At 44.8% G+C, this 12,564-nt stretch overlaps 1 protein-coding gene across 1 annotated transcript; it reads right to left on the bottom strand.

Moving 5' to 3' along the window:
• Positions 1 to 964: 964 nt before the first annotated feature.
• Positions 965 to 1,678, bottom strand: APOLD1 (apolipoprotein L domain containing 1). The gene has a single exon (XM_084811770.1). It carries the CDS (start codon positions 1,676 to 1,678, stop codon positions 965 to 967), a length of 714 nt encoding a protein of 237 aa, XP_084667896.1.
• Positions 1,679 to 12,564: the final 10,886 nt, after the last annotated feature.

Here is a 12,564-nt window from a genome sequence, read left to right on the forward strand (position 1 = left end):
GACAGTATTATTATTTCTTTAAATATAACCTTTAAAAACATTTTAAAGTACCCTTTACAAATAAATACAGAAATACATGATGTTCCTGAGCATGAGGTGTGGAAAGGGCACACCAAAGTGAGTTAAAGCAAGGAAAAACATGTCCCTCAACGTCATACAATCTTTGTGACAACAAAGAGCAAGACTGATTAATCTCTTCTCACGCTTGTTTGGCAAATTCCCATCTGTTTCTAAGAACGTCATTGGAAAAGGTTCCGGGACATTCAGACAATCTGGCCTTTTGTCCGTGATTACCTGCCTTCTTGAACTTTGTGAACTACATACAGGTTCTGGAATCTCCAGCCATTTCCTTCCCATCTTGGCTGCAGTTCCATCATGACCACTATTGTTACCAAGCTGTGAGAGTCAAATAAAAGCAGAGCCTTGGAAAGTGTCCCCATCGAGTTCTCCTGATTACCCTGAAACATTCATTCAAGGGGCATGCATTATTGCAGCCTTCCCCAGCCTGGTGCACAGGGTGATTGGGGATGATGGCAGTTGTAGTCCAATCCAACCCATCTGGAGGGCACCAGGTTGGGGAAGACTGTGTGATGGAAGCGCCTCTTGCTTCCTGGTCAGTGTTCAGATGTTTGGGAGGGATTTCCCCCCACAAAAAGCAAGCTGCGGTGTGCCATGTGACAGCCTTATGCAGATTCCACACCTTGGTAGCACAGACCAGATCTGGTGCAGCTACAGTCCCCATTTGCTGTGCACATTGGCAGGATAACAGTACAGACCAAGCCCCAGAGGTGTGTGGGCTGCAAATATTGAGAGATGCCTGGAGAAACTCCTGGTTAGGCACTACCCAAACTGTAACAGCAGACAACCACAGCAGAGTGTTTACTTCTTTAAGCCCCAGTCATTATTTTTCAAGAGGAAGCCAGAGGTCGGTTGGTTTGTTCATTAGGAGAAGCCTTGTGGCCACTCAGAAATTATGCTGATCCCAAAGTGCTGGTGGTCCTGTCTTCAAGGGACATCCTTTCCTGCTCTCTAGAAGTTCACAGATCTCATCCATCGGTCTTGCACAGGCTTCTAAGTTTTCCGTCAGCTTCTGTACTTTGGCCTTAAGCACAACCTGGCTTACTTTTGTTCCCTCTTCGGTGTGCTCTGGGACCAGGAAGCCATGCGAGCTACAGAAGACCATGAAGCAGGTGGAATTATACAATGCAAGGGAAGCATTCTTCTCAGCTGGCAGTAAAGTGGGGTCCATTGGACCCTGACCACGGTGTAAGAACTCCAAGCATTTCATGATTTCCCTCATCTGACTGTGACAGGCCACCGCAATCTCTCTGACCCTTCTCACCTCTCTGGAGTTACAGAGCACCAAGGAGATATCTGAAGTCACAGTAACAGCCCCGCCCGCAGCTGCTACTCCTAACCCCACACCAGAAGCCAGAAGAGATGTCCCTAAAGTAGCAGGGCTCAAGGATAGCCCCACGAGGGCTGTGAGGGCTCCTGCTGCACATAAAGAGCTCCCAGTAAGATTGGCAATCAGGGAGCACCGGTGCAGTTTGTGGATCCTCCGAGAGATCTTGCGGAGCTCCTTGATGTGGTCATGTAGCCTGCTTCTCTGGTCCAGCAGTACGCCACAGAAGCGATGTGTAGGATCAAAGCAGTGAACCAACATATTGTTTTCCATAACCTTGATGGGAGGCAGAAGAAAAGGAGGGATTAGAAAGGCAACCACATACTCTGGCGACCAGACCGACAGATGTATCTGGACACAGACTCTGCAGTCTTCACGAATATAGCTAGATATATTGACTAGGCACCAGTGATTCCTTTAAGCAGATCCTATAAAACATTGCCTCTGCTGCTCCTAATTACATGTGAGGAAGTAAACATGTAGATCGTGAACACCTCCCTATTTTCTTATGCATCCAAGCTTTTTGCTGTTGTTTTGCTGCAAGAGACCAGCATTTATTTATTTATTCATTCATTCATTCATTCATTCATTTCATTTCTATACCGCCCAATAGCCGAAGCTGTCTGGGCGGTTCACAAAAATTAAAACCAAACAACACACAATAAAACAAAACAGCATGGCCACCCCTATGGAAATGGTTCCAAAAGACTTGGTGTCCTCCCCATGGAAAACTGCCTGGATAAAGCTTCTATGGCCTCCTTCCATAGCCATGTGGTAACAGCACTCCACAGTAAAACTCCAGAAAGAAAAACATACATCCATAACCAATGGTAATTGTGATCACTTTTTGCTTTTGACATACACACCTCTCTTAATGTTTTCCAGACTTTCACAGCCTGGTGCCCTCCAGATGTTTTGGACATCAACGCCCACCAGCCCAGTCAGCACGGCCAATGGTCATAGAATCATAGAATCGTAGGGTTGGAAGGGGCCTACAAGGCCATTGAGTCCAACCCCCCGCTTACTGCAGGAATCCTAGGAGTTGTCGACCAAAATATCTGGAGGGCACCAGGTTGGGGAAGGCTTGCTTATTATACAGGACTAGAAATGTAGCTGGTGAGCTAAACTTAACAATATCTTAACAAAGCACAGTCCACTGGAAAGTCCATTTCAATGGGGCGTACACAGGAGAACTCCCTGGTGCATTGTGCCTTGTGTTCATTAGTGTGATGCAGGGTGGAAGGAGGAGTGAGCATTTGAATGTTTCACATCAGCCACCAAAATGTCTTGGGCCAACTCTGCATGAAGAGTTCCTTTTCAGTTGTTCTGATAAGTCCTCCCTGTTCCCCTCCAAGTATTCTAAAACACTTTATGCAATTGGCAGATCTTCATTGTATGACCAAGGCTGCAATCTTGTTCACACAGTGGGGTTTACTTCTGAGTAGACATGCCTAGAATTGCAGTGTAAAGGCTTCCTGCAACAGTGAATAAGTTTAGAAATTCCATTCCCAAGCTTATCAGACCCAGCTTTCAACTTTCCCACTGAACTAACCTGTACCTTTCAGAAAGATCTCCCAAGATTGACCATTTTAATGATACACACACAAGTGCATACACACACACACATGCACACACATATATAATGGCCTGGTGCACATGATACAAGGATGGTTAATAAGCCACAGTGGCTTGTTAGCCACACACATGCCAGCTCATTTTCCTAATTACCCTTGTCAGGTGCAAGTTGTTGTAATGTCTGAACCAGGCAAGCGTAGTTTATTGGGGTGGTTAACAAACCACCCAGAACCCATGGCCTGTTGTAGGGTTGTGGGGTGGTTTGTTAACCACCCCAACAAGCTACCCTTGCTGGTTTGGACGACACGAGAAGCTGCCTCAGGGGCCTGAATCAGCACCTGGGGCTCACAGGTACCACTACCCACCATGGCTTAAATAAACTATGGTGGGTTGCGGCGATCATGCGAACCAGGTCACACTTTCACTTATTTACATGAAAGCAAATTCGCATCAGATTCGTGCTTCTGTAGATCTTTGCTTCTGCTCAACTTGTTTAGTGAATGTTTACTGAATTTATACTGTGGTTTAAAGGATTCATTTCAAATGGACTTTTAAATTGTTCATAAGCTATCTTGGGTATGAATTGTGGAGAAGCAGGGTAAAAAATATTTTAAGAAAATACCACGAATATGTCTTAATATGTCTGTTGACTGCCTAGGCGCTACCTCGTGTTTTTGTTTATTCGTGAATTTGCTTCTTTTGAAGAATATTTCCCTGGCTGTAAATTTTCTTGGTGCCCTTCAGTCTTTGATCTCACCCCCCCCAAGGAATTCTCCTGTGCCCTTCTTTCTTGCATGGTCCTGCGGCTACTACTACAGTCTCAGTCAAATAGCTTGGTGGCATGATTGTCTGTCCCTCCAAGCATATTCGTTCAAGAGATTGTAGCATGCCAGTATAGAGAATGGAAGGCCCTACAGTTCACCAGACACAATCTCTCCACAGGAGAGAGAAAGAATAATACCCAGATGGTTCATGTACATGACCATGTGACACACACACTGTACAGTGCAACCTAAAACTTCCATAACAAGTCTCTTTAGAAGCAAGATATTTAACACTTGTTAGCATGATCAATTATCAAATATTCATTTGGGACGCAATCCTATGCATGTTTAGAGAGAAAAAAGGCTGACAATTCCCAGCATGCCCCAGGGGCATGCTGGGAATTGTCAGCCTTTTTTTCTGTCTAAACATACATAAGATTGTGCCCCAAATGAATTTGTCTTATTTGATTATTCTTAAATTCCACTTAATTTAGTTCTCTGGATTAACATTTTTCCTCTGGGTCACTCTTTGGCATGAAGACCATGGAATAATTTTCATTGTCTTTACCTAGTTTGTACCTCAATGCAATTTTTTTTTAAAAAAAAATCCCTTGATCAGACTGTCATTGTGAGCTGTATTCCAGATTTTAAACTTGAAGCCTACTTTTGCCACTCTGGGGCTGTGGTCTCCACTGTTACTTTCTTTTGCTTGCTCCAAAGAAATAAAAGGTTTCTGACAATATTCCTCAGAAAAAGCTTCACGTATCATCCACCTTCTTAGTTCAGTCCAGTCTTCCTGAACCTGGAGCCTTCCAGAATGTGTTGGACTGTGCCTCCTATTTTCCCCAGCCGCCTGGTGCCATTGGCCATGCTGGCTGGGGATGATGGGAAGTGCAGTCCAATACATCTGGAGGGCACCAGGTTGGGAATGGCTGGTTTAGTATATTGGCTATCTTTGAAGTTAGACCACTTCAGTGGTGACCATAAAAATGAATTAAAATAAGGCATCACCTTGCCGACAAAGGTTCGTATCATCAAAGCTATGGTTTTCCCAGTACCAACGTATGGCTGTGAGAGCTGGACTGTAAGGAAGGCTGAGCACCGAAGAACTGATGCTTTCGAACTGTGGTGCTGGAGAAGACTCTTACGAGTCCCCTGGACTGCAAGGAGGTCAAATCAGTCCATCCTAAAGGAAATCAACCCTGACTGCTCATGGGAAGGACAGATACTAAAGCTGAAGCTCAGATATTTTGGCCACCTAATGCGAAGAGAAAACTCCCTGGAAAAGACCCTGATGCTGGGAAAGATTGAAGGCAAAAGGAGAAGGGGACAGCAGAGGATGAGATGGCTAGATAGCATCACCGATGCGATGAATATGAACTTGAGCACCCTCCGGGAGAGAGCAGAGGACAGGAAGGCCTGGCATGCTATGGTCCATGGGGTCACGAAGAGTCGGATATGACTTAACGACTGAACAACAACAAAATAATCACCGACTATCTTCTATTTCTAAATCAGTATACAGTGGGATAAAAATCTGGATCCCTCTTTTAAGGGAAACCCCATTATTTTATTTCATTAAAATAAAAAAACCAAGGATGGAGCTATTTCAAATAAAAGGTTCCAGAGTTTTCAAAGATAAAAAAGCAATAATCTCACCTACCGTGGTTTTCACTTCAGACCTGCGTTCCCAAGAATGGATCTCAGGCTGTTTCTGGACAAGTCCAATTTATACTTACCGCAGCCCTATTGCCCCAGTGGGATTGCTTTGCATCATTTCAGGAATTTGTCGTTTCCTAACGCATTCTCGGCTACTTCAGAAGGATGTGACACACTGGAAACTGGCCATGAGGATAGCACAGCTTTTATCATATTCAGGAAACAATCCTTGCAAGTGAACATTGTGTGTTCACTTTTCCCAAAGCACATTTACAGACACACACACACACACACACAGACTGTTCCTGACTCTGAGCAAATGTGGTCATCTCCCACAGGGAATACCCTACCCTTCCTCTTCTTGAAATAGCTGGTGACATTATGCTTTATTTCTGAAAGGAGAGAGTGCCTGCCAGGTGGATGACTGAATCCTCACAGTCTTGTACTAATGTAAAGAAAATAAATTATGATCTCAACCAGTTGTTCAGTTGACTTGGGCTCTGTATTCTTTTGAAAATGAAACTGTTAAAGAGATTCTGCTCTCTGATTGCCTGGAATACAGAAGAGGCTAGATAGCCATCCAGCTTTCAAAAAACCCAAGTAAGCACCTACTGGAGCCACTGTCCCAATGATTTTACAGAATTATCAAGATGCAAATGGATAAACCCACATAATGGGTTGTATCATGACTAACTTGCTCCAGTGATTTTAGTGGGTTTACTCTAAGCATGACTAAGTCAGGATACAAACCCAAAGGTTTCCCTGTGGTGTCCCACCACTGCAGATGCAGACACATATTTTGCAGTGACACTGCAACAGTCACAAGAGGCATTTCCAGTGTGGCAGATTTCTGCCAATGGATGGCACACTCTGTGGAGATCATCACCATGTGGGAAAGAAACTTAAGGCTGTGGAATACAACCCTGTGCACACAGATGGGACTCTCCATTCATTCAACCCGTCAGCTCCTTACAAGCCAACACAAGCAAGGCAGACTGAACTGTGCAGCAAGCAGGAAGAAAGTGCAGTGCAAGAGGTGATTACAAAGCAGCATTCCAAATGCAAGAGATCCAGGCTGCTTGCAAAAGGAGAACACCTGTCCATAGGAACATATGAAGCTGCCATAGGTCTATCTAGCTCAATACTGTCTATTCTGGCAGTGGCCATCTAGGATGTGAGGCAGAGTGGGACCTTCCACAGTCTGAGGTCCTTTAACTGGAGATACTAAGGACTGAACCTGGTAGCTTCTGCACAAAAAGCATAGGACCCCTGAGGCCTGATGAACTGGCATATTGGGTTTCAGAGGAATTTTTATCCCTGATCAGACTGGCATTTGCCACAGCAGGAAAGTGATCAGCACAGCTCCCCAGAGCAGCCACCCACCTTATGCCTACTCTGAGAGGTCCTCAGAGTGAAGCATAGGGTGATTGTGGCATGGCACGTAGCCTTCCTGGGGCAGGGGGCACACGATCCACCACCCTACTGGATCTGCCATCAGGGATTCATCTCGTCTCGTGAGAGGGCTAGCCCTGCTCCCTAGAAATGGCACAATTCTATACATGTCGACTCAGAAGCAAGTCCCACTGAATTCAATGGGATTTACTTCCAGGTGCATGGATACAGGCTTGCAGCTTAAGTGTGCTCAGGGTTGCAGCCTCAATTAGGCAATTTGAAGGTTTAGGAAATGGAAGTAGTATTTTCGACTTGTCATGTGTCCAGAAGCGATGAAACATCTCAAAGCACAAATATAGTCAGAACCTTAATAAATATCCTTTCCCAGCCCAGGATATTCAATATTCATATCTGGAATCACACAGACACACAAATTAATGACACTTACTGTAATGTGGGTGTATGCCCTGCCTAAAAAGACATGGGATGTCTGTCAGAGACCTTAACAAATGGAACTATTCATAGGGAAATTAATTGGACACCAGCCAATCCAACTCCATTATTTTCCTCTTGCAATCAAGATGATCCAATATAAAGCAAAGAAATCAACACAATTGCTGAAGACACGGCCATGTTTAATCTCTATGTCATTGCAAGAAATCAGTGTCTGTATTTCATTGCTTTATATTTATTGCCCCTTTGTACATATAAAAATGGGAAAATGAAAATAAATAAGAAGAATGTCTGTATATAACACATTCAGAATGCAATATTGACAGGACTAACACATTTCCTATTAACCTCTTTAAAAATGGAAACCAGACATCATTATCTAGGATGCCTGTAATGAAGAAATATAAGATGAAAGGCCATCTCAGACATGATTCCCTAAATACAAGAATATCTATTAGGAAAATGTTCCTACCCCTTTGTCAAGACTGGATGATGAGCACCACTCTGAGGTGAACCAGGAACCTTGGGACAAACCAGTGGTCAGGACTCCTGGACAAACCAGTGTTCAGGACTGAAAAACAACCAAGTATACAATCAAGAACACACCAGAGCTCAGGAAGACCGTGCTGCACAAGCAAGGCTCAACTGGAATAGGAAGCCTTCTTATGCTCCTTCCTGTTCAGGAGGAGCCAATGGGCAGCATAAATGGGCAGAGTCAGTCCAGGGCCTGAGGGTACTTCACTGAAGTACCTCAGGGCAGCTGTCCACAGATCTCAGCAGCCCTTGACTCCGTTTGAGTGTCAGGTTCCCCACCATATGCACATTTGGTCACTACCATATGTCAACTTGTAAACACCTGAATGAGGGTCAGAGGGCTGGCAATCTCACAGGCTCCACACATTATAGCTCAGCACATTGCAAATATGTTTGCATTTAAGGAATCATAGAATAGTAGGTTGGAAGGGGCCTACAAGGCCATTGAGTCCAACCCCCTGCTCAATGCAGCAATCTAAGTCAGACCATCCCTGACAGATGGCTGTCCAGCCTCATCTTGAATGCCTCCAGTGTGGGAGAGCCCACCACCTCCCTTGGTAATTGGTTCCATTGTCATATTGCTCTAACAGTCAGGGAGTTTTTCCTGATGTTCAGCCAGAATCTGGCTTCCTGTAACTTGAGCCCATTATCCCATGTCCTGTACTCTGGAATGATGAAGAAGAGGTCCTGTCCTTCCTCTCTGTGACAGCCTTTCAAGTACTTGAAGAGTGCTATCATATCTCCCCTCAGTCTTCTCTTCTCAAGGCTAAACATGCCCAGTTCTTTCAGTCTCTTCTCATAAGGCTTTGTTTCCTGCTGTCAAGGGCTCCTTGGAGGGCTCTCAGTCTAATCCAGTAGCCAAGTCCAGACACAGACAAAGGGATTCTTTTCAAAGCTTTATTCTTCTTTTACAACTTAACAACTCTACAGGTAGCAACTAGATCTGAGCAGCAGCATCCCTATGCCCTAAGTTGGAACAGTTGGTCCCCGTTTGAAAGGCAATTACTGGCAGACCCCTGAATATAAGGACTAGGGAGAATCTCTCCCCTTTTCCCTTGGATCCTCTGGGCGCAACCGTTCTTTGAGCGCCAACCGGGCGCTACGCCTCCTTTCCGCGCCCTCCATTGGCGCCGCTCTCTGCGTCTGCGCTGCGCATCCACCCAGTCTGCTATCTGTGCTGGGTCACTCCCTGGACTGCTTTCTAATCTAGGAATGTTGGTGGGAGGAATCTCTGTCAGCTGCGGGCCCTGGGAAAAAGGGGCGCGCTCCTCTCCCAGGAGCGACTGCTCTTCCTCCGAATCAGAACTACTCTGGGATTCTATGGGCTCAGTGTCCACCCTGACACCAGCCCCCTGATCAACTTCGTTGCCCTCCTCTGAACCCTCTCAAGATGAGGCCTAACCAGTGCTGAGTAGAGGGCAACTAGTACTTCATGTGATTTGGAAGCTATACTTCTATGAATGTAGCCCAAAAGAGCATTTGCCTTTTTTGCAGCCACATCACATTGTTGGCTCATATTCAGCTTGTGATCGACAACAATTCCAAGATCCTTCTTGCTTGCAGTGTTGTTGAGCCACGTATCCCCGATCTTGTCACTGTGCATTTGGTTTCTTTTTCCTAGGTGCAGAACTTGGCATTTATCCCTATGAAATGTCATTCTGTTGTTTTCTGCCCAGCACTCCAGCCTATCAAGATAACGTTGAATTTTGTTTCTGTCTTCCAAAGTATTAGCTATCCTGCCCAATTTTGTGTCATCTGCAAATTTGATCAGCATTCCCTGCACCTCCTCCTCCAAGTCATTAATAAAAATGTTGAAGAGCACTGGGCCCAGGACTGAGCCCTGCGGTACCCCGCTCATTACCTGTCCCCAGTTTGAGAAGATCCCATTGAGAAGTACTCTTTGAGTCCAATTCTGTAGCCAACTGTGGATCCACCGAATCATTGTTTCATCTAGCCCACTTTGAGCTAGTTTGCTCATCAGGATATCATGGGCCACTTTGTCGAAAGCTTTGCTGAAGTTGAGCTATATTATGTCCACAGCATTCCCACAGTCCACAAGGGAGGTTACCTGATAAAAAAAACACCCTGTAGATGAAGTCATAGCTGAAGCAGCACAAAGTCCTACATAACGTATATCATTTCTCAAGGTTTTTATTCTTATCCAATTTATCCCAGAAATTGTTGGAATCTTGCCCCCTATGTCAGGGGCGTTTCTGGGCGCAGGGAGTGGGATAGCAGCTCAGATTCTGAAGGAGAACCATCAGACATGGGGGAGGTGTTTTCCCAAGCTAGTCCAGATATGAGTTGGCCTGCTTCTCAGGTTATAAATGTACAGATGGCTGAGCTTGAGAGTCCCTCCTCATCCACCCCCCTGTGAGAGGCAGCTAACAGGAGGTTGACCTAATAGATGCGAGGCACAGGCGCAGAGCAAAGAGAGAGAAGGCAGGGGTGGAACTTAGATGGTCTACCCGATTGGCCTTGTGTAAGAAGCTGCGTTTAGAGGCCTCACAAGAAGAGAGGGACCTCCCCCCCCCCCGCTTAAGTTAAGCTAGCGAGACCGCCTGCCTCTTCAAACGGCAGGCAACTCCCATAAATTCCATTTGGATCCCCTGAAGGCATTCCTTGTAGATGGAGAGTTTCTCTGAGAATTTGCATCTGTATGACCCTGTGAAGTAATGGATTAAAAGCTGTAGACTGAAGCCTCTCCTCTGTGTATGTTTGGGCATTGAAGTGAAGTGGGGGCTAAGGGAATCTTGACACCCAGACTGACATCATTCATTCAGTCTTATCCCAAACTGCATACTCTTCATATCTGCTTATCTACAGGACTATGAGACCAAAGCAGCCACACACATGTGATTTACAAAATTGCTCAATTTAGAGAAGGAGAGCTACTACGGTCCAATTTGAGGGTGCCATTGGTCTCTTCCCAGACACTGAACTAATTGTAGGAAATACAATAGGAAATATAAAAGATTCGTAATTAGTCAGTCACTCCACAACTGCCATTATGCCAAGAATAACTGCTGTAAGACAGTACAACTGTGTGGAATTCAAGACAACATGGTATCTGTGTATTTCAACAGGAAAATGACAGCCTTGCCAAGGAGATCTAGAAGAAACAGCTGATTACACAATGGAAGCTCAAACCTCATCAGATTCTGGATGGTCCCTTTCACATTGCAATTTCAACATGATACAGTCTTGTCTTCCTGAATATACACCTCTCTAATGCCAATGGAGTTTTCCCTCCCAACACAAACTGAAGCTTTGGGAAGGGGATTTTTCTTGGGACTACAGCACTGGGAAAGGATTAAACTAGTCTAAACCCCTACTTCTGAAATAGCTCAACATTGCCCCCTAGAGCATCTGGTAAGTTAGCACCCCTCCAGGCAACCTAAATAGGCTTATCTTGCCTTATCTCACTTTATTCTCAAAAATGCAACCAAAACCTTAAGTTCTTTTTTTGAATAGGTTAACTGCTTCAAACTGGCTGAACCTTTTGAGTTGTAAGTTAGGGCCATTAGGAAGGTGAGTTCAGGCGCTTAGTAATGTTCTGATTTTCTGGCTAGACCACTGACATCTCCCCCTCCCCATTCCTGCAGTTCCGACCACAGGTGCTATTTACATTACAGAAATGTACACATTAATTCCATTCAGACAATTAATGTTGGGTCTCAATCACCTTATGAAGCTGCTATTAGCCCTGTAGCCGTGGGAGCAGGGGATACAGCTACAGATGAAGTCAAGCTTCATCATGGGCTGTGTAGCTCCAATAATCCTGCATATTGGTTGGTGCATGATGGTGTATGGAAATTGCACTAACAGTGCAGATTCCAGCAAGCCCCTTCCCCAAACTAGGAGAGTGTTTCTGACTGAGCGGAACCCCAAATTTCACCCCAAATTCAGTCCAAGGAAGGATTCAACCGCATTTTAGCTATGCCTCCACAAAACATGAGATAACATAGGTTTAAAATATGTGAATTTGAAGAGAAATGCACCTACTTTGCATTTATGCTTCTTTCTTCTAAGGAAAGATGTCTGGATCTCCTGGGCAATTTAAGAGGGGGATATAATCTGCATCAACACGCAGAATAAATTTTGACACAGTGAGCCAGCCCAATTGATTAGAGCAAAATCACTAGAGGAGAACTGAACTCTGTCCATCTCCTTAGGACAGTTTTATATTTATTTATTTATTCATTCATTCATTCATTTCATTTCTATACCGCCCAATAGCCAAAGCTCTCTGGGCGGTTCACAAAAATGTTCTTGACATCTCACACATCACACCAAAGCAAACCTGAGTTTTCCACCGAATGTAGCCTGGACACAAAAGTTGGAGCCAATCAGAGCTCCCTGAAAAGTACCTGTCTGACACATGTGTTTGTAAATGTACATTTGTCATATTTACACTTTTCATTTTTAGGTGTAGAAACATTTTAGGGATGTCCCATGCATTATGAAGTGGCTCTATGACAAAATACAAAGCAGTTCTCTTTGGGCAGCAGATTCCAGAGAGGACATCATTTTCATGCCTCCAAATTCCATCTCTGTATCATTAAAATAGAAGGTCACTTCAGCTGGTGGGGCCTCAGAATCTAGGCAGGGCCCAATGGTGCCAGTGCTTGCCCTGGATGTGGGTCTTCCTGGTAGAAGCAGCATACAGTCCTTTTAGTTTCCCACAGTGCCCCCAATGTAGCATTGCTCTGGGAAATTGTGGGAAATTAAAATGGCAACTGCCAGGTAAACCTGCAGTTGAGGTCAACTGTCATAGGAGGG

Source organism: Heloderma suspectum, chromosome 7, assembly GCF_057233095.1.
Source record: "Heloderma suspectum isolate Gila_16-S chromosome 7, 16-S_ref, whole genome shotgun sequence".
In the NCBI taxonomy this organism is placed as follows: domain Eukaryota; kingdom Metazoa; phylum Chordata; class Lepidosauria; order Squamata; family Helodermatidae; genus Heloderma; species Heloderma suspectum.

Coding starts and splice junctions, on each gene's coding strand:
- APOLD1 (XM_084811770.1), bottom strand. CDS start 1,678: ATGGAAAACAATATGTTGGTTCACTGCTTTGATCCTACACATCGCTTC.